Source organism: Neoarius graeffei, chromosome 18, assembly GCF_027579695.1.
Source record: "Neoarius graeffei isolate fNeoGra1 chromosome 18, fNeoGra1.pri, whole genome shotgun sequence".
NCBI lineage: Eukaryota > Metazoa > Chordata > Actinopteri > Siluriformes > Ariidae > Neoarius > Neoarius graeffei.
In genome coordinates, this window is record NC_083586.1 from 69369182 (window position 1) to 69390128 (window position 20947).

At 45.2% G+C, this 20947-nt stretch overlaps 1 protein-coding gene across 2 annotated transcripts; it reads right to left on the reverse strand.

Annotated features, from left to right (window-relative positions):
- Positions 1 to 569: 569 nt before the first annotated feature.
- wfikkn1 (WAP, follistatin/kazal, immunoglobulin, kunitz and netrin domain containing 1) lies at positions 570 to 4610 on the reverse strand. 2 transcript variants are annotated; one of them, XM_060899640.1, is made up of 4 exons: positions 4553 to 4610; positions 3255 to 4013; positions 1202 to 2768; positions 570 to 1100 (listed from the first exon to the last, which is right to left on the reverse strand). In XM_060899640.1, the coding sequence occupies exons 2-3, from the start codon at positions 3276 to 3278 to the stop codon at positions 1248 to 1250; spliced, it is 1545 nt and encodes a 514-aa protein (XP_060755623.1). In that variant the 5' UTR covers positions 3279 to 4013; positions 4553 to 4610; the 3' UTR covers positions 570 to 1100; positions 1202 to 1247. The 2 variants fall into 2 exon arrangements, with proteins under 2 accessions (XP_060755623.1, XP_060755622.1); XM_060899639.1 differs by having other exon boundaries at positions 570 to 2768.
- Positions 4611 to 20947: the final 16337 nt, after the last annotated feature.

Below are 20947 nucleotides of genomic sequence, written 5' to 3' on the forward strand. Positions count from 1 at the left end.
CCAAACTAAGGACAGTCATGGAGGGACACTGATAATTTACACTCACACACTGTATATGCTGCATAATTTCCATTACACATACAGATAGGCAAGTGCAAACACATTTTAAAACATTTGCACATTCACACATTTGCAGACATGCTGCATAATTTCCGTTACACCCCTCCCCCGATCACACACCTTCAGAAACACACAGACCTGCGTAGACACTAATGCACACACATTCAGTAAAAAAGAGCTACAGAAACGTTCCCATGAAGCAATTTCCGTCACATCTTCGCCCTCTGTTTCTTTACACAGCAGCTTCATGCATTTATTTCTGAAGCGTGTTTTCATACTGAAACCTTACAGAGACATTGCCCAAACACGCCTCACTGCAACTCACACTCGAACCAACATATGGAATGTGGACTGCAGAATTTTCACAAGTCGATCTTTGTGTTTCAGTGATCTGTAACACTGCTCTGTGTGAGTTTACACACATAACGGCACCATGTGACAATCACACACAGTAAAAATAAATCGTGGTAGCGTGTCAGGTAAAGAAAAATGTAAAAGTTTCAATCCCAGACTGGAAAAGTTTACTTTATATCACATTCCATACAGACTATAAAACTCTACATTCACATGAGCACAGTGGAGTGTTGCTTGTAGCTTGTTTCCTGATCACAACCGTTCACACGCACTTGTGGAAACACAGGGCTATACACTGCATTTCAAAGTAAAGATTGAAAACACAAAACATATCTGTAATATTCGCAGTACGTTACTCCTGTACATCACCGTTATTGAGTGTGTGGCTCCCCAGTCACCTGCTGTAGTTACTGTTTTTATTGTCATGAAGAATTTCAGTAGCTTAAACACACTGAGAAACTCAGAGAAACACGATGTACATTCTAATTCAGAATTACCTCTGGACTTAGCACACACACATGCACAGAGAGAGAGGTTCAAATCACTTGTAGTTAGCTGCCTACATGTTTATGTCAAGATAAAAATCTGTCCACTTTTTTACGCTAGACGTCCTCCATGTTTTCCTCCATATTGTCCACACAAAAAGAAAGGCAATAATTCTGCTCATAAATGATGAACATGAACACCTGAACAACAGGAGAGGCAGATCAGTTGGAATAATGTTTAAATTACATCATCATTACTCCATAAGTATTACTGTGATGTTTTAGAGATGTAATATCAGCACCTGTAAAGGTCCAGTGAAGGGTGTACAAAGTTAAGAATACACAAACTCAGTCCTGAAACCTCTGCAGCATCTCACAAGTCTTCTTGGCCAAAACATCCTGGATTTTCTTCACCCTGCGGTCAGACATGGGTCTCACATAACTGTCAGGCAGCACCATGGCCATGCCTTCCTGTACTTCCCCCATCACCAGCAGGGGGCTCTCTTCCTGCATGGTGATGTTGGGACACGGGCAGCTCCAGTCCATGCGGACCAGCGTGACCTCCAGATATCGTGCCTTGAACTGCTTCAGGCCCATCTTCTCATCCCACAGTACCTGCTCCAGGCTAAAGCGAGCAATTCCCGAGTTCAGGTCCTCAATCAGCTCTGTGAGACGACCTACGATGACAAAGTCACTGCGGCACAGACTCGGCACCAGCCTGCCCTTTGGCCTGCAGCTCCTGCATGCTTGTGACCGCTGATGTGGGCAGCTCGCCTCGCACTCTGCCCTCGAGCGGAAGTTGTTGCTGTTCCCACGACAACCTCCATAGACAAAAGCCTGGCATAACTTGGTGACGACGTTGTAAGCCCAACGGGGCTCCCAGTTCCTGCAGGGGCCTTGTACAGCTGGAAGGTTGCACACGACCAACTCCTCACGCTCACAGGATGTCCGACACTCCTCATACGTCTCAAATCTATTCCTCCCACGCAGACACCCTCCGTGTGTAAAGGGCTTGCAGGAGCCAAGCACCGCATCGTAATGCCAGTCCACATGGCTCTCACCACACTCTCCTCGTTCTACACTCTGTAAGCAGTCAGACAGAGAAAACGGCCGCTCGGGAAGGTCCAGTCCCACTTCAGAGTCCTCAAAGATGTCACGTTCATCACGCCGAACGACTGACAGAGGGTAATCAGCACGTAGAACACCAACAGAGTTGCGAGCAACACAGGTGTAAATTCCCGTGTCAAACACCTGTGCGTTGTACACAACGAGCTGCCCAATGTTTGTGATTACGACATTACCATACATCTGATCTGGCCGCATGATCTGACGCTCTGATTGCTTTTCCCAGGTGATGTCAGGCTTCGGATGTCCAATCACATCGCAGTGGAAGCTGATGGTTCCACCCAGGTAAACAATCCGGTGCTGGGGGTTGGAGTAGAGAGTAGGAGGGAAAGGGGCAGAGGAAGTGGGTGTGGGTGGGACTGTGGTATCTGATGGGGTGGGGCTTGCGTACAGGTGATATCGGCATGTGACCACAGTGAGTGTCACACCCTGAACACACGCTTCAGCATCCATGTAACACCGGTTGAAGTACGTCAGGCCATCAGAGGCACAGGTGAAGCTGGGCTCACTCTCACAGCGATCCTGACACTTACACACCGGCTGACCTGCCCACATCACACACTCCGCTCCCTGCTGACTGCACAGGAAGCCATCGCAGCTGGCCCCACCCACAAAGGACACATTTGTACCTGGTTGGCCATCAGGAGCAGCAAGGGATGGGGACGAATCATCTGAGAAACGACCTGCCACGCAGCTGAGCAGACCACACACATTTGTGCAACATTTTTCAAAGACAGCACAGTCCTGTAACACACACGCACAGAGGTTAGCATTTTTCAATATTCTATATGCTGCAAATAGTAAAGAACCGTGTGTGCGTGCGCGCGCGTGTGTGTTTTTTAGAGATAAGTTAAGTTACACAAAACAGGAAGGGTGATTACAAAATACATGCACACACACGCCCACAGAGTGTGAAAGAGAGAGAGAGAGAGAGAGAGAGAGAGAGATGAAACAGGAAGGAAAATGAGGATGTGCTTCTTGCTGATCACACAGACAAATCTTGGTTCTGATTGGCTGATAGTAAATAGGACAAGAACACATCACACAAAGAGGAAATTAAAGATTTTGTTTTTCAGAGATGATGGAAGTGTACATCGGTAAAAGGACACATCTTTAGGTTTTTTTTGACACAAGGAGCAGTGTGTGCATTGTGTTGCTCCTGAGATTTGTAAACACAAAGAACATGGAAAAGCACTAAAGTCTCCAGCTGTTTCTTTGTTTACTCCTCACAAAGTCCATATGCATGAAGGTCATGACAAAATTCTTCCCCAGCCGTACAGTTACAATGCGCCGTGATCACTTCTCCATCTTGTTTAACTAAGATCCAGGTCTTTAAAGGGGTTTCTGATGATCTTTGTGAATGATTTAGCTGAGAGATAAGAGCCAACACCAGTGAGAATCAAGCCAACTGTTGTTTGTTTACACTTCAACTTGCAGCGCATCGTTGTAAAGATGTGAACGAAAAGCTTAAAAAAAACCCACACACATCCTTATACGGGCAAAAACAATCCAGGATTCACTGGGCAGCGACTTGATCCCGAGGTCCTTTACCCAGCCACATACAGAACAGTTGTAAGCCTCCATACTCTTCCACGCTTTCATCTGTTTCGCGGTGTAGAAGGACGTCTGCAACACCAGATAGTTGGAGATGTCGGGGAACTCGACTGAAGGGTAGTTTTTGAGATCGTATGACAAATCCTTCTTTCCCAGACTGTAGGGGTCGATTCCATTGCACATAGCGATCTTCTGAATAGATCTAAAGCCAGCAGTGGCTTCTAGATTATGAGCGTACGCTGATAAGTTATCGCAAGTTGTTTGCACTACAGCGGCCGTTTAGACCACCAGCTATTTCACTTCCGGTAAAACTGCTGAGAAAAGTCACGTGACTGAAACCCAGCAGTTGGTGGAAAAACTCAATCAGTAAAGAACTTAATCAGTGAAGAACCCTCTTGGTGGAAGGACCCTCTCAGTGGAGGACCCTATCCTATCCTGTCAGATACAGACACACACACACACACACACACACACGAGTAGTTTTAGTGAAAAAGGTTAAAACTCAAATAACGGTTTGTGATTGATTAGCGCCCTCCAGTGAACTACAGTGTATTACTGCATTACATTCGTGAACACACACACACTCTCACACACTCACACTCTCTCTCTCACACACACACACTCACACACTCTCTCACACACACACACTCACACTCTCTCTCTCTCACACACACACACACTCACTCACACACACACACTCTCTCTCTCTCTCTCACACACACACACACACACACACACACTGAATGACTTGTCAGAGAAGGTCAGCGTGTGAATCATTAATAAGGTAATTAATTGAATAGATTTCTGTAAACATGACGTCATTAATCAGTGATGAGCAGGCAGAGCTGCAGTAATCACACTGTGCTAAGTTTATTATAATCATCAGTAATTCATCCAATCAGCGCATCCTAATAATTAATTTAGACATAATATATGTAAATGTATTCACACGTCATTAATGAACTGCGGCTCACCTGGTCAGAGCTGCACTCCCTCTCGCACGTGCTCTGCGCGTCCACCCACAGGTGCGGGTTCAGAAGGTTGGGACAAACCCCAGCATGCTCCGCGCCGCGCGCGCGCCCCCGCACAGGGGGGAGGAGGAGGAGCACGAGCGCGAAACTGCTCACACGCGTCATCACAAAAGAAAATCAAATCAACAAACGGAAATATAAAAAAATTCACTTCCGCATGGGTTCATCCCAACACTCGCGCACGTGCGACAACAAACAGTGCCACAGTCAAACACGCGCACGCGCGTTCACGCTTTTGTGTGTGTGTGTGTGTGTGTGCGCGCGCGCGCGCGTGTGTGTGTGTGTGTGCGTGTGTGTGTGTGTTCCCCCAGCGCTGGGCGCTCTCCTCACTTTCTGTCACAGACCATCACAGAGTTACAAACAAAACAACCTCACTGACATATTGAAGTCTGTGTTTTTATTGCGTGTGCTTCCGGTTAAAAACCACTTTAATGAGTCTGGATGTATTTTTTACACACACACACACACACACACACACACACCATCCATACTACTAATAATAATAATACAATGACATGTTTTATTGCTTTATTCATACAGTTGCAAACGTACAGAAGTTTGTGTCCCCGGTTTGCATGGAAAAGATGCTTTTTTTTAAAGAAGAAGTAACGGTATACTGTAAAGAAAAAACCCAGAAAACAGGTAATTTTTCCATCCTGCAACTAAACAACAAACCACGCCAGTTATGATCAGCAGGATATTGTAACGGATCCAAAAGTACATGCTCAGAAAAATAAGTCAACATTATTATCATATTCAGAAAGTGAAAAGCTTGACATAACCATCTGGTTTGGTGTTCAGGCCAAGAAAACACTGTAGCACATCAACTGCTCTTCAGAGAAGAATATTTGGGTGTACCCTGCCAGTCCAGAGTACAGATTATGGAAGTGTTCAGAGTACATTATCTCAGACCCTTAGTGTAATGGCCATCATCTGTGTGAGCTGATAAAACTGAAACAACACATCACTCAGAAAGTTTATTCCCACATGCAATATGCCCTTTAAACAAGCCCTGAATTCATCCATCCTGTGACTCTGTGTACCTGCACTGTGTGCTCTCACATTTCCACACAAATATATGTACATTAAACTGAGACAGTCTTATTTTTACACCTCCTGTGACTGCTCTGAAATTGCCTTGTGTTTATTGTGTAATCTGCCTAGTTTGTGTAACTTGTACTGTTATATGTTGTCCATTTACACAAACAAGTGTACCTGGTCAATAAAGTAATTCTCATTTTAACTTCACACATTAAAAAGTGTAAAAATTAAATGAGTATAAATCAGTAAAATTGTAGATTTAATTTGAGAATACTGCACTGTTAAATAAACTCATGCGAAACGTTAAAGCAACAGTCCTGCTGTGTTCAGTTCGGTGTATTAAGTATGCAGGGCAGTCTGGGAAAGCGAGTGTCTTATTGTCAGTGTGCAGGAATGTGTCTTTGTTTTGCGAGGACTCACTGCCCCCTGGGCTTTTATGCCTGGATGGTGACCTTTGAACCCTGCAGTGACCACTGACCCCTGCATTGAAGCTGCTCTGGAGCCAAATTGTTAGGGAGGGTGGAGGTATGGTGAAGTTCAGATCCAAAAGCAGAACACAGACAGTAATCCAATAAATAAGATGATTTAATACAGGGAAGAAAGGGCGTGGCAAAAGGTAAACAAACAGGACAAAAACAAATGGTAAAAACAGTCCAGGCAAAATGAGAACAAACAACTTGACAAAAACATGAGACAAGCAAAGACAAAAACGCTAGCGCAAAAAACCCTGAACAAGAAAAGACCCTTAGTGCAAGAAACAATGAACCAGAAATAACCCTTAGTGCAAAAAACCATGAACCAGAAAAACGCTCGTGCAAAAACCATGAACAAGAGAAAATTGCTAGACAGAAAAACCATGAGAAGTAAGAAAGGCACAGAAACAGTTAGAGAAGCAAAACGAGATGTTCTGGTAAAGTCTGAGTCTGAGAACGGCATATTTATAAGCAGCGGTGAAAACCAAGAAGTGAATCCAGGTGAGAAGGAATTCCTGTCCCGGATCCAGATTGGCACTGGTGTGAGAGATCCGTAATCTCCGGAGTGGATGTCCGGGACGGAGCATGACAGTACCCCCCTCTTCAATGAGCGCCTACAGGCACTTTAGGACAAGCATCGGTTCAGACTAGGAAAGGGAGATCAGACCCCTTGAGCCAGTGCCTCCACTCCTCCAAGGCTAGTTTCATGGCCAGTAGTTCTCAGTCACCGATGTTGTAGTTCTGTTCAGCTGGGGATAGCCAGTGGGAGAAGGAGCATGGGTGGACCTTGTTGTCGTTGGCCCTCTGGGATAGGATGGCTCTGGCCCCTGACTTGGAGGCATCAACCTTGATGATAAACTGCTTGGTTGAATTGGGTATGCTGAGAATGGGTGCTGTGGTAAACCTGTGCTTGAGACTGGAAAAGGCTTTATCTGATTCCTCCTCCCACTTGAATTTGGTCTTGGTCGAGGTCAGGGCTGAGAGAGGTCCGGTCACTGTGCTGAAGTCGCAGATGAAGCACCTGTAGAAGTTGGCGAACCCCAGGAAGCGCTGGAGCTCTTGTCTCGAAGATGGGGTGGACCAGTCAGCGACTGCCTCCAACTTGAGGGGGTCCATCTGGATCTTTGCTGGAGAGATGATGAACCCCAGGAACGAGACAGAGCCTTGGTGGAACTTGCTCTTTTCTGCCTTGATGAACAACTTGTTCTCTAGCAGGTGCTGGAGGACCTGCCGGATGTGACCCTGATGTTCCTCCAGGGAGCAGGAGAAAATCAGGATGTCATCCAGGTACACAAAAATGAAGATGTTTAGGAAGCCCCTTAAGACGTCGTTAATGAGTGCCTGGAAGACTGCAGGTGCGTTGGTCAGGCCAAAAGGGACCGCGAGGTACTCGTAGTGACCAGTGGTGGTGTTATAGGCCATCTTCCACTCGTCCCCCTCCCTGATCCTGACGAGATGGTATGCATTGTGTAGATCTAGCTTGGTGAATACCTTGGGTCCCTGGAGTAGTTCAAAGGCCTTGGTCATGAGTGGTAGTGGGTAGCGGTTCTTGAACGTGATGGTGTTGAGACCCTGAAAGTTAATGCAGGGGTGAGCGACTTGTCCTTTTCCATGAAGAAGAATCCCGCCCCTGCTGGGGAGGAGGAAGGGTGGATGATCCCAGCTCCCAAAGATTCGGAGATGTACTTCTCCATGGCTTGCCTTTTTGATGGAAGAGAGAGAGTAGAGTCATCCTTTGGGTGGCGCTGTCCCAGGTAGAAGGTCAATTCCACAGTCATAGGGTCTGTGAGGGGGGAGGGACACTGCTCAGGTCTTACTGAAAACAAGTTTGAGATCCAGATATTCCAAAGGCATGTGAGAGAGGTCGGGGAACTCACTGGCTGAGGGCTGCGTTGGTTTGGCGGGAGGCAGAGCGGGGTTCAGGCAGGAAGCTAGGCAGGACTGGCTCCAGCCTAGGATGGCGTTGTCAGCCCAGTTAAGGTGGGGGTTGTGCTGCATTAACCATGGTAATCCTAGGATGATGGGTACGTGGGAGTTGTTCATGACGTGAAGCTGGATGGTTTCTGAGTGGTTACCGGAAATCCTTAGGGTGAGCGGAGCGGTAAGGTGGGTGATGCTGGACAAGCCAGTGCCACTGAGTGTCAGGACAGTGAGAGGGACATCGAGAGCAAGTAGCAGGATTCCCAGATGCTTGGCAGTGGTGGAGCAGATCAGGTTCCTGTCCGCCCCTGAGTCGATGAGGGCCTGGAGGTGGTGATGCTGGTAGTCACAGATAATGATGACAGGAAGTAACAGATGATTAGCGGGGGACTGGTTCCGAGCGTTGCCCACCAGGGCCCCTTGATTCACTGGTGGGCTCGTCCTTTTAGCAGGCAGGCTCGGCAGATGTGGGAGAAGCTCTCCAATCTCATTTTACAATTGATTGTAAAATGATAAAGGGCATTCTATTCTATTCTATTCTATTCTATTCTATTCTATAAAACTCTGTGCAGTAGTTGACGTAAATGTACGTTTAGTACAGTAGCATGGTGAGGTGCATATATTATTACTCAGACATAGTTTGAATGAGATGAGATAATGATCGGAGATAACTTCAGACTGTGGAAGTATGACTATATTTTCAATGTTTAACCCGAATGTTAGTATTAGATCGAGGGTGTGACCACCATTATGGGTCGGTCCTATGACATTCTGATTAATCCCTACTGAATCTAAAATGGACACAAACGCTGTTTTCAAAGGGTCTTCTGGGTTATTGAAGGGAATATTAAAATCTCCAACAACTAAAGCTTTGTCTAAGGAAATAACCAGATCTGAGATAAAATCTGCAAATTCAGAAAGAAACTCAGAATATGGCCCCGGGGGCCTGTAAATAATAAGTAATGGAATTAACTGGGTAGACTTATTTTTCGAGGCTACATACATTCTATTAGTATGAAGAACTTCAAATGTATTAAATTTATAACCAGGTTTGTGTGTTACACCTAGATAATCATTATAAATAAACGCAATGCCTCCTCCTCTGCCAGTTAGACGAGGCTGGTGTATATAACTGTATCCAGGAGGACTCGCTTCTTTTAATGCTATATATTCATTTGGCTTAATCCATGTTTCAGTCAAACAAAGTACATTAAACTCCTGATTAGTAATGAGTTCATTAACCATTAGCGCTTTAGATCTAAGAGATCTAATATTTAATAGCCCCACCTTTAGATCAAAGGTGCTGGCAGCAGCTGTACAGTCAGTATGATCTAATTTTATATTGATTAGGTTACTGGAACAAACTCTCTGAATATTTCTACCTTTTTGTTGAGCTCGGGGAACAGACACAGTCTCGATGTAGTGGACCCTGAGTGGCGACTCTGTGCAGCTAGCAGACAGTCAGTTTAGCCTGTTTGTCTGCTCCCTGGCCTTGGCTCTGGATTGTCAGAAATTAACTAGGCCTGTTCTGAGACTATGACCTATGCTGCAGGAAATGAGAGCAGCACCTTCCCGAGTGGGATGGATACTGTCCTGCCCGAACAGGCCAGCAGTGCCCTCAAAATTAGTCCAATTATCTATAAAGCCCACACTGTTTTCAGAGCACCACCTGGACAGCCAGTTTTTCAGCGACCATAACCTGCTGTAAGCTATATCACCACACCGCATTGGCATGGGGCCAGAGCATACTACAGCATCGGACATCGCCTTCGCTAATTTAAACACCTCTACAAAGTTACTCTTAGTAACCTCAGACTGATGAAGGTATACTGTATATCATTAGCTCCTGCATGGATCACTATCTTTGAGAACCTGTGCTTGCCTAGGATCCTAAGATTACCTGCTATGTCCGGCACCCTGGCTCCCGGTATACACCTGACTAAAGCTGCTGGTGCCCCAAAGGCTGAGCTAATTTCACGTGCCATATGATAGAGTCCCCTATAACCAGAGCTCTTTCAAGTTTCTCAGTGGGTGCATCACTAAGGAGAGCAAACCTGTTCGACACGTGACGTGGAGAGGAGTGGTGCTCCTGTGGGTGAGCCTCAGCGGTAGCTTTGGCTCTATGTTTATGCCGCCGGGTTGTCACCCATTCGCCCTGCTGTGAGGGCTCTAATGCCGGAGTTGGGGGATTACTAACTCCACCTAGAGCATCCAGACTTTCCCCTACAGAAACTACACTGTTCTCATTCTCACTGGCCTTCTCTAAAGCCTGGACACACGCTTCTAGCACTGTAATCTTCTCCGTCAGAGAGCTAACTAATCTGCACTTATCACAAATAAAGCTATCGCTAGCGACAGAGGAAGAATGACTAAACATCCTGCACCAGTGGCGGCTGGTAGTCTTTCAAATCAAAGCAAATCAAATCAAGTTTATTTGTATAGCGCTTTTAACAATAAACATTGTCGCAAAGCAGCTTTACAGAATTTGAACGACTTAAAACATGAGCTAATTTTATCCCTAATCTATCCCCAATGAGCAAGCCTGTGGCGACGGTGGCAAGGAAAAACTCCCTCAGACAACATGAGGAAGAAACCTCGAGAGGAACCAGATTCAAAAGGGAACCCATCCTCATTTGGGCAACAACAGACAGCCTGACTATAATATTAACAGTTTTAACAGGTATAACCCTCAACTGTCCTCATGGGGCCGTCCTTCACAGGAGCGGTGCGATAAAACTCCGACCAGACACAGGGCACCAGGATGGATCAAACAGGTCCGAGGGGCAGAAGAGGCCAGCATCTCAATCCCAGGATCAACATGTAACTCAGAGGGACAGATGGGGGGGGGGGGGAGAGAGAGAGAAAGAAAACACAGGTTGTTAGGTATGCCCTAAAAATGACAAGTATTAAATCTGTGTGGTAGGCTCGCAGAGATGAGAGTCTTTACATCAGGCATAACACACAACAATGGCATGTTAATATGGTAAAAAAATATCATGACCTGCTCTGGCTGGATGCTTGATTGGGTGATGGGAGCACACTCCTCAGCAATGATGAGATGCAGATGGGACCCTTAGGGCTGGCCAAGACAATTCAGTTACATTTCACTGGGTCTGGGACATGCGACAGAATGTCTGACGGCCGATTCCCTGCAGGCTACGATAGCCAGTCGAGGTCTCCACCCTCTCCACCAAAAGATTTCCTGTTGACTCCATGTAACTCAGAGGGACAGATTTGGGGTGAGGGGGAGGGAAAGAAAACACAGGTTGTTAGGTATGCCCAATGTCACCTGAATAAGTAGGAGCAGTATACATATTGCACCAAGTACAAGCAGGGACTCCGGCAACTAACTATGACAGCATAACTAAAAGGAGAGAGCCAGAAGGTAACACAGGCATGAGGGAGCCCCGGGACATAAAGCAGCCAGCCACTACACCATCAACAAGCTCGAGTGAGCAAGCGAGTGGGGACTGACAGCATCCATACATCCCAGTTTACCAAAACACTCTGTCTGAGGACCCTCCAGATCTACTCCTTTACCTCATAAACACCATTAACAAAAGGCTTGACTAAACAGATATGTTTTCAGCCTAGACTTAAATACTGAGACTGTGTCTGATTCCCGAATATTACTTGGAAGGCTGTTCCATAACTGTGGGGCTTTGTAAGAAAAGGCTCTGCCCCCTGATGTAGCCTTCACTTTACGAGGTACCAGCAGATAGCCTGCACCTTTTGATCTAAGTAGGCGTGGCGGGTCATAGAGGAGCAGAAGTTCACTCAGGTACTGTGGTGCGAGACCATTTAGTGCTTTAAAGTTCAATAGTAGTATTTTATAATCAATACGAAATTTGATTGGGAGCCAATGCAGTGTGGATAAGACAGGCGTGATGTGGTCATATTTTCTAGTTCTAGTAAGGACTCCTGCTGCTGCATTTTGAACTAACTGGAGCTTGTTTATGCACTTATTGGAACATCCAGACAGTAAGGCATTACAATAATCCAACCTGGAGGGAACGAAAGCATGGACTAGTATTTCTGCATCATGCAATGACATTAAATTTCTTATCTTTGCAATATTTCTGAGATGAAAGAAAGCTATCCGGGTGATGTTATCAATGTGAGTTTCGAATGAAAGACTGGGGTCAATAATCACTCCGAGGTCTTTTACTGCTGCACGTGAAGAAACAGAAAGGCCATCCAGAGTCACTGTGTAATCAGAAAACTTACTTCTAGCTGTATGTGGTCCTAGCACAAGTACTTCAGTCTTGTCAGAGTTAAGCAGAAGGAAATTAATAAGCATCCAGTGTCTAATGTCCTTAACACATTCCTCAATTCTATTAAGCTGGTGTCTCTCATCAGGTTTTGCAGAGACATACAACTGTGTGTCATCAGCATAACAGTGGAAACTAATACAATGTTTACGAATAATATCACCCAGAGGGAACATGTATAGAGAAAAAAGCAGTGGACCCAAGACAGAACCTTGTGGAACACCAAACTTTACCTCAGTATGTCTAGAAATATCACCATTTATATCAACATACTGATAACGATCAGTTAGATAAGACCTGAGCCAGGAGAGGGCTTTTCCCTTAACTCCCACAACATTTTCTAGTCTATCCAGAAGAATGGAATGATTAATGGTATCAAATGCTGCACTAAGGTCAAGCAACACAAGCAGCGAGACACAGCCCTGATCAGACGCACACAGTAGGTCGTTTACTACTTTAACCAGTGCTGTCTCTGTGCTATGATGAGGTCTAAATCCTGACTGATACATTTCATGGATGTTATTCCTATGTAAATATGAGCATAACTGCTGTGCCACAGCTTTTTCAAGGATCTTGGAGATAAAGGGGAGGTTTGATATTGGTCGATAATTGGACAGCTGACAGGGATCAAGGTCAGGTTTTTTAATCAGGGGTTTGATAACTGCTAGTTTAAAGGATTTGGGTACATAGCCAATCATAAGAGAAGAATTTATTATTTTTAGAAGCGGTTCAATTACTCCAGGCATTATCTGTTTGAATAGACGTGTCAGTAAGGGATCTAGTACGCAATTTGAGGCTTTTGATGTAGAGATTAATGAAAGTAATTCAGTTTCTTTTAGGAGAGTAAAACATTCTAATTGCTGATCTGATACAGTTATATTGTTAACTACAAGGTCACTTTCATTGTCTAACCTTAAATTAGTAGTTTGAATTTTTTGTCAGATATTCTCAATTTTGTCATTAAAAAAATTCATGAAGTCGTTGCTACTCCATACTGCAGGTGTGCATGTGTCTATAGTGGACTTATTCCTGGTTAATTTTGCTAGAGTATTAAATAGGAATCTAGGATTATTTTTGTTATCTTCTATTAGGGAGGAGAAATATGTTGATCTCGCAGCACTAAGAGCTTTTCTATACTTCAGGAAGCTCTCCTTCCACGCTAATTTGAACACTACCAATTTTGTTTGAAGCCATTTACGTTCCAATTTTCGAGTGGTCTGTTTTAATGTGCGAGTGTCATCATTATACCAGGGTGCTAATTTTTTGTCTCTGACCATTTTCCTTTTTAGAGGAGCTACATTATCTAAAGTATGGCGGAATGTTGACTCTAAGCATTCAGTTGCCTGATCAAGTTCTGCAGGGGCTGACAGTGACCCAATCAAAGTTGATAACTCTGGGAGATCATTTATAAAGCTCTGTGCAGTAGTTGACGTGAAAGTACGTTTAATACAGTAGCGTGGTGAGGTGCATATATTATTACTCAGACATATTTTGAATGAGATGAGACAATTATCTGAGATAACTTCTGTGGAAGTATGACTATATTGTCTACGTTTAATCTGAATGTTAGTATTAGATCAAGGGTGTGACCACCATTATGGGTCGGTCCTATGACATTCTGATTAATCCCGACTGAATCTAAGATGGACACAAACACTGTTTTTAAAGGGGCTTCTGGGTTATCGAAGTGAATATTAAAATCTCCGACAACTAAAGCTTTGTTTTAAGGAAATAACCAGATTTGAGATAAAATCTGCAAATTCAGAAAGAAACTCAGAATATGGCCCCGGGGGCCTGTAAATAATAAGCAATGGAATTAACTGGGTAGACTTATTTTTTGAGGCTACATACATTATATGAGTATGAAGAACTTCAAATGTATTAAATTTATAACCAGGTTTGTGTGTTACACCTAGATAATCGTTATAAATAACCGCGACGCCTCCTCCTCTGCCAGTTAGACGAGGCTGGTGTATATAACTGTATCCAGGAGGACTCGCTTCATTTAATGCTATATATTCATTTGGCTTAATCCATGTTTCTGTTAAACACAGTACATTAAACTCCTGATCAGTAATGAGTTCATTAACCATTAGTGCTTTAGATGTAAGAGATCTAATATTTAATAGCCCCACCTTTAGATCAAAGGTGCTGGCAGCAGCTGTACAGTCAGTATGATCTAATTTTATATTGATTAGGTTACTGGAACAAACTCTCTGAAAATGTCTACCTTTTTGTTGAGCTCGGGGAACAGAGACAGTCTCGATGTAGTGGACCCTGAGTGACGACTCTGTGCAGCTAGCAGACAGTCGGTTTAGCCTGTTCGTCTGCTCCCTGGCCTTGGCTCTGGATTGTCATAAATTAACTAGGCCTGTTCTGAGACTATGACCTATGCTGCAGGAAATGAGAGCAGCACCTTCCCGAGTGGGATGGATACCGTCCCGCCCTAACAGGCCAGCAGTGCCCTCAAAATTAGTCCAATTATCTATAAAGCCCACACTGTTTTCAGAGCACCACCTGGACAGCCAGCAGTTCAGCGACCATAACCTGCTGTAAGCTACATCGCCACGCCGCATTGGGATGGGGCCAGAGCATACTACAGCATCAGACATCGCCTTCGCTAATTTAAACACCTCTACAAAGTTACTCTTAGTAACCTCAGACTGACGAAGGCATATATCATTAGCTCCTGCATGGATAACTATCTTTGAGAACCTGTGCTTGCCTAGGACCCTAAGATTACCTGCTATGTCCGGCGCCCTGGCTCCCGGTATACACCTGACTCAAGCTGCTGGTGCCCCTAAAGGCTGAGCTAATTTCATGTGCCGTATGATAGAGTCCCCTATAACCAGAGCTCTTTCAGGTTTCTCAGTGGGTGCATCACTAAGGAGAGCAAACCTGTTCGACACGTGACGCAGAGAGGAGTGATGCTCCCGTGGGCAAGCCTCAGCGGTAGCTTTGGCTCTACGCTTATGCCGCCGAGCCGTCACCCATTCGCCCCGCTGTAAGGGCTCTAATGCCGGAGTTGGGGGATTGCTAACTCCACCTAGGGCATCCAGACTTTCCCTAACAGAAACTACACTGTTCTCATGCTCACTAACCTGCTCTAAAGCCTGGACACGCGCTTCTAGCACTGTAATCTTCTCCATCAGAGAGCTAACTAATCTGCACTTATCACAAGTAAAGCTAATAAAGCTATTGCTAGGGACGGAGGAAGAATGACTAAACATCCTGCACTCAGCACACTGAACAGGCTGAAGGTGTGCCATGATGAAAAGATTCACGTACCTTAATTGAAGATCTGTTGATATTAAAGCAGATCAGATGTGGATGGCCTCTGCTTGTGGTCTTTACACAGGAGGAGAGAAAAAGAAAGCTTACGGTCTCGGCGTTCTTCCAAAAAAAGAAAGAGAAAAAAACGGGGGAAAAAAACGGAAAAAGGAAAGCGAAAGTGAAAAGTACAAAAATGAAAGTGACAGTACAATCAAACAGGGGAGGCTGGTCGGTTACGATATTTCCAGATTTTAAAAGAAAAAACACGTCAGTTTTGCCCATACTCTTGCCTCTGATCTGGCTGATTGTTGGCAGGGTCACAAACTGTGAAATAACAGGTTCTTTTGGCCCATTAGCCTACTGTCCAATATACATGATGGTGGTGTTGGGGGGGGGGGGGGGGGGTGTTATATTTTAACATTTTATATTTTAAAATTGTGGCATCATGTTGTTTAAAAATTGACCTTGGCTGTGTTTTTGTTTAATAATGTTTTCCAAATTGTAGCTGTGTTTAATTCATATCCAGAAAAACATATATTCCAATATAATATACTCAGCATAAACATTTTAAATAGATTTTATATTTTTGGTCCATCCATGACATATTACTAAAGTAGCCTATTTACTGTTGTTGATGTGGGTCACTTGCTGTTAGCCAATTCACTTTCTTGTACCAGGAGAGCTGAAAGGAACGAGTATTATTCCCTACCTTTTTCACCAAGTCATTTTGAGGCGTTGGTCTACACTGCTCTTTAATTTTAATTTTTTCCTCGAAAGGAAGACTGGCAAATGGCTTCGCCAAAATTAAATCAGCAATGCTTGGCATCCGTGCGCAGCTTTCTTGCTAGCTGACTAGCCCTCTCAAGTTCAAGTTCAGTCACTCAAATAAACGAAATTTCTGGAACTAAGAAAGCAAACTTGACAACACTATATTTACACTTTATTTACAATGAAAATATATACAAACTATAAAAGCTGGTAGAAACCGTATGTAATGAATGAAATCGAAATGTAAGCTGATCTCTTACAATACACCACAGCACTAGCGAATCTGCATGGGACTGAACTGATGTTGCCAGATACTGCTGACGTTATCCAGCCCAAAATATGTTCAAAACCCGCCAAAATGCACTTAAAACCGCCCAATCTGGCAACACTGTACCGCTGCCTGTCTATAGTTGAAACGAGCTGTCAATCAAAGAAAATATCCGACCGCTTTCACCAATCACCAGTCTCCTCGCGGAAACTGCCATGTCCCTCCCATGTGAGGCTTGGAGTCCGTGGGCGGGCGTTTTCGCAGTATTTCTCCAATAACCGTTTTGCATTTTGATATTGAAAAGCGCATAGCTCCCAAATGCCGTTGAAGTCCACTGAGGCTGGGAGTCCATGAGACTCCGTGGGCGGGCATTTTCGCAGTATTTGTCCAATAATCGTCTTGCATTTTGAGATTGACAAGCACATAGCTCCCAATCCACTGAGGCTGGGCTGCATCGCGCTGTCACGAGGGGGAAAAACTCACGCACACATTAGGCGAACTGGGGAAAGTTATAACGGAATGATTTTGCACTGTAGTTGGGTTGAGCACATATATTTCTATGATTCTGGATCTGAAATAGCAATGTTATAAGGTCGGCTATAACATAAGCCTAGCGCAATTCATCCTACATGATGTTTGTCATTTTTAGAGGAGGCTGAGCCTCCCTCGCTGTCTTAGAGCAATCGCCCGTGTCCTGCACTCAGCACACTGAACAGGCTGAAGGTGTGCCATGATGAAAGGATTCACATACCTTAATCGAAGATCTGTTGATATTAAAGCAGATCCGATGTGGATGGCCTCCGCTTGTGGTCTTTACGTAGTCTGGTTAACACCAGACCATATCACAAGTGAAATATGGTCTGGAATCCGCCTATTGAATTTCTCGTAGGGGAAATGTGGTTTACGATTGTCAACGGCCGTTTATTGGACGTTGCAAATGTCTATCATTTGGCGTATACGTAGCCCATGGCCAATCATGGCAGTTGTACCCGGTGACGTAGTTAGAGCGACGAAGAAGGCGAAGAGGCGAAGAAGAGAAGGAAAGAGAAAGAGAAGGCAAAACAAAAATAGGAAAACAATGGCACCGAACGATTACTGCCGTTTGTGCAAGACAAAGCTTGATCGAAAGTTTGGTTCATATCGCTCACCACCATGTTAAATGTAACATGGTAAGGTAACACTGTCATTTTGGTCATTGTGGACAGATTCTCCAAGGCCTGCCACTTTATACCACTGTGCAAACTCCCTTCTGCCCTTGACACTGCTAAATTGCTATTTAATCACGTCTTCCGAGTCTTTGGTCTTCCACAGGACATCGTCTCTGACTGGGGGCCCCAGTTCTCCTCCCGAGTGTGGCATGGCTTCTGCAAGCTCATCGGGGCCACTGCCAGCTTCTCCTCTGGGTTCCACCCCCAGTCCAATGGCCAGACGGAGAGGCTCAACCAAGACCTGGAAACCACCCTGCGAGGCCTGGCTATGGATAACCCGACATCGTGGAGCACCTGGCTGCCATGGGCTGAGTATGCCCACAACACCCTGCAGTCATCGGCCACCAAGCTGTCGCCGTTCCAGTGCCAATTCGGGTTCCAGCCACCTCTGTTCCCAGACCAGGAGGAGGATGCTGGGGTGCCCTTGGTCAACCAATATGTGAGACGGTGTCACAAGACCTGGAGCAAGGTCAGGAGGACACTCATCCAGACCTCCAGTACCAACCAGACTCAGGCCAACCGCCATAGGAGACCTGCCCACACTTTCCACCCTGGGCAGCGGGTTTGGCTATCCACCAAGGACCTTCCGCTGCGGGTGGAGAACCGCAAGCTTGCTCCTCGCTACATTGGCCCCTTCAAGGTTGTGCGCAGAGTTAACCCTGTCTCCTACTGGCTCCAGTTACCATGTACGCTAAGGATTAACCCCACATTCCATGTTTCCCTGTTGCGGCCCATACTGACGTCCACGTATGCCCCTGCCCCTAGGAACCCCCCGCCCCCCCGCATCTTCCAGGGTCAGACTGTTTTCACCGTGCGCCACCTGCTGGACTCCCGCCGGGTTCGCGGGGGTCTCCAATATCTTGTGGACTGGGAGGGCTATGGCCCTGAGGAGCGCTGCTGGGTCCCAGCTCGGGACATACTTGACAAAGAACTTTGTTGGGACTTCCATTCGGCCCATCTTGATCGTCCTGGGAACGTCAGGAGATGCTCCTGGGGGGGGGGGGGGGGGGGGTCCTGTTAGGACTGGGACTGTTTTGGCCTCTAGAGGCTGCTGTTATTTCCTTTTCTGGTCATGTTTGTTTTGGCCTCTAGAGGTCACCACTGTGTTTTGTTTTTGTCTTATTGCCTGTTTCCTGCCCCACCCTGTCCTTAATTAGTTTGTGTATTTATACCCCTGAGTTCAGTCCTCTTGTCACGGAGTCCTTTGTGCTGTTATGTTTAGCTCCAGTTTTCTCTGTACCGTGTTCCTTGTCTTTTTGGTTTTGCACTTTGCTTTGCTTTTTGGACTTTTTTTACCTAGTATTTACTGTTTTTTGGATCTTCTGAGCGTTGGTATTTTTGCCTTTTCTTTTCTGTTTTTTTGGCTTTTGTTTTGTACTTTGGATATTTCTTATTTTTCCCTTCATCTTCTGAGCGTTTTGGTTTATTTTCGTTGGACTGTATATATTGTAAATAAACCTTTTGATACTTTTCTACTTCCGCCTCACGCCTCTGCATTTGAGTCATCCCCCCGGTGGCCTAGTGGGGGTTTGCTGGATTATCACACCAGCGAACCAGGTTTGAATCCCAGCAAAACCCTAACAGCAGATGTTGCTCCAAAATCTCTGTGTGCTTTTCTGCATTAATGCTCCATCACAGAAGTATAAGTTACCTTTGCCAAGGGCACTGACACAACCCCATACCATGACACACCCTGGCTTTTGGACTTGTTGCTGGTAACAGTCTGGATGGTCCTTTTCGTCTTTGGTCTGGAGCACACGACATCCATTTCTTCCAAAAAAAGTCTTGGAATACTAATTCATCTGACCACAGTACATGTTTCCACTGTGTGATGGTCCATCCCAGATGCCTCCGAGCCCAGAGAAGTTGATGGCACTTCTGGACACAGTTAAAGTGCTGATGACACGTTTTTGACATCTTTGGCGATGTTTTATAACATAAAAAGTAATTCCCGATGATCCATATATTAATTCACGAAGGCGCCTATTTTACAAGTTATGATAAACGCGGCTATTTGGGCAAATTTGACAGGGCTGCAGCACCCAGGAAACGAAAGAGGAGGAGGAGCTATATGACGTCAGCGAAAGAACCTTCCTCCTAACTTACCAGTTTGTTGTTGATGCGACAGGTGTTCAGTTTGTCATTATTAGTCTTATTATTATACATTATTTTATATATATATATATATATATATATATATATATATTTTAGTTATTATGCCTTCGCGTTGTGTTGCCAGCTTTTGCTCCAAAACCTACAAGGATGGTAAGTTTATTCAAGTTTCCCAGAGATCCCGAGCTGCATGCGAAGTGGGTGAAGCAAGTCAGGCGCACTTGTGACAAGTGGGAGCCCTCACCAACATCCGTCCTGTGCTCTGAACACTTCGATTTGGATTGTTTTGACACCCTTCCCAGCTTAAAAGAATCTCTTGGGTGTTCAGTTCAGCACAAACGTGTGTTACTACCATCAGCAGTGCCTACACAGTGTTGCCAGATTGGGAGGTTTCCCACCCAGTTGAGCGGTTTCAAGTGCATTTTGGTGGGTTTTGAACATATTTTGGGCTGGAAAACGTCAGCAGTATCTGAAGTTTTCCAGCCCAAAATGCGTTCAAAACCCACCAAAATGCACTTGAAACCGCCCATTCTGGGCGGGATTCCTCCCAATCTGGCAACACTGCCAGTATTCTGGAGGGGGTCTACTAGTAGCTATGCCGGATCCAAAGACAGTCCTCCTGTCAGAACATGTGTTGTGAAATGACATAAGATAAAGGTACGTAGAGCTATAGATTCTACATGATAATCATAAATGTAATCATAAAGTCGGCGTGATATCAGTCATGTATTTGCTTGTGAAAGCTTGCGGCTTTCATGTAACTGCCGCCTAGCAACGAGAGGCAAAGGGTAAAGAGGGTAGGCTATCATAGATTCTATTCGGAAGAGATCAACACAATTCTAGACTCCCAGAAGAGGAAGAGCTAGCACTAGAGAGTTCACCGGCGTTTTCATGCGCCATTTCCATTGAGTAGAACCAGAGTAGAACAGCCAGTGAACCGCAGCGTGTTCTCCCGCTGACGTCACAACATGGCCGCGAGCCACGGACCCAGTTTTCTTGTGCTG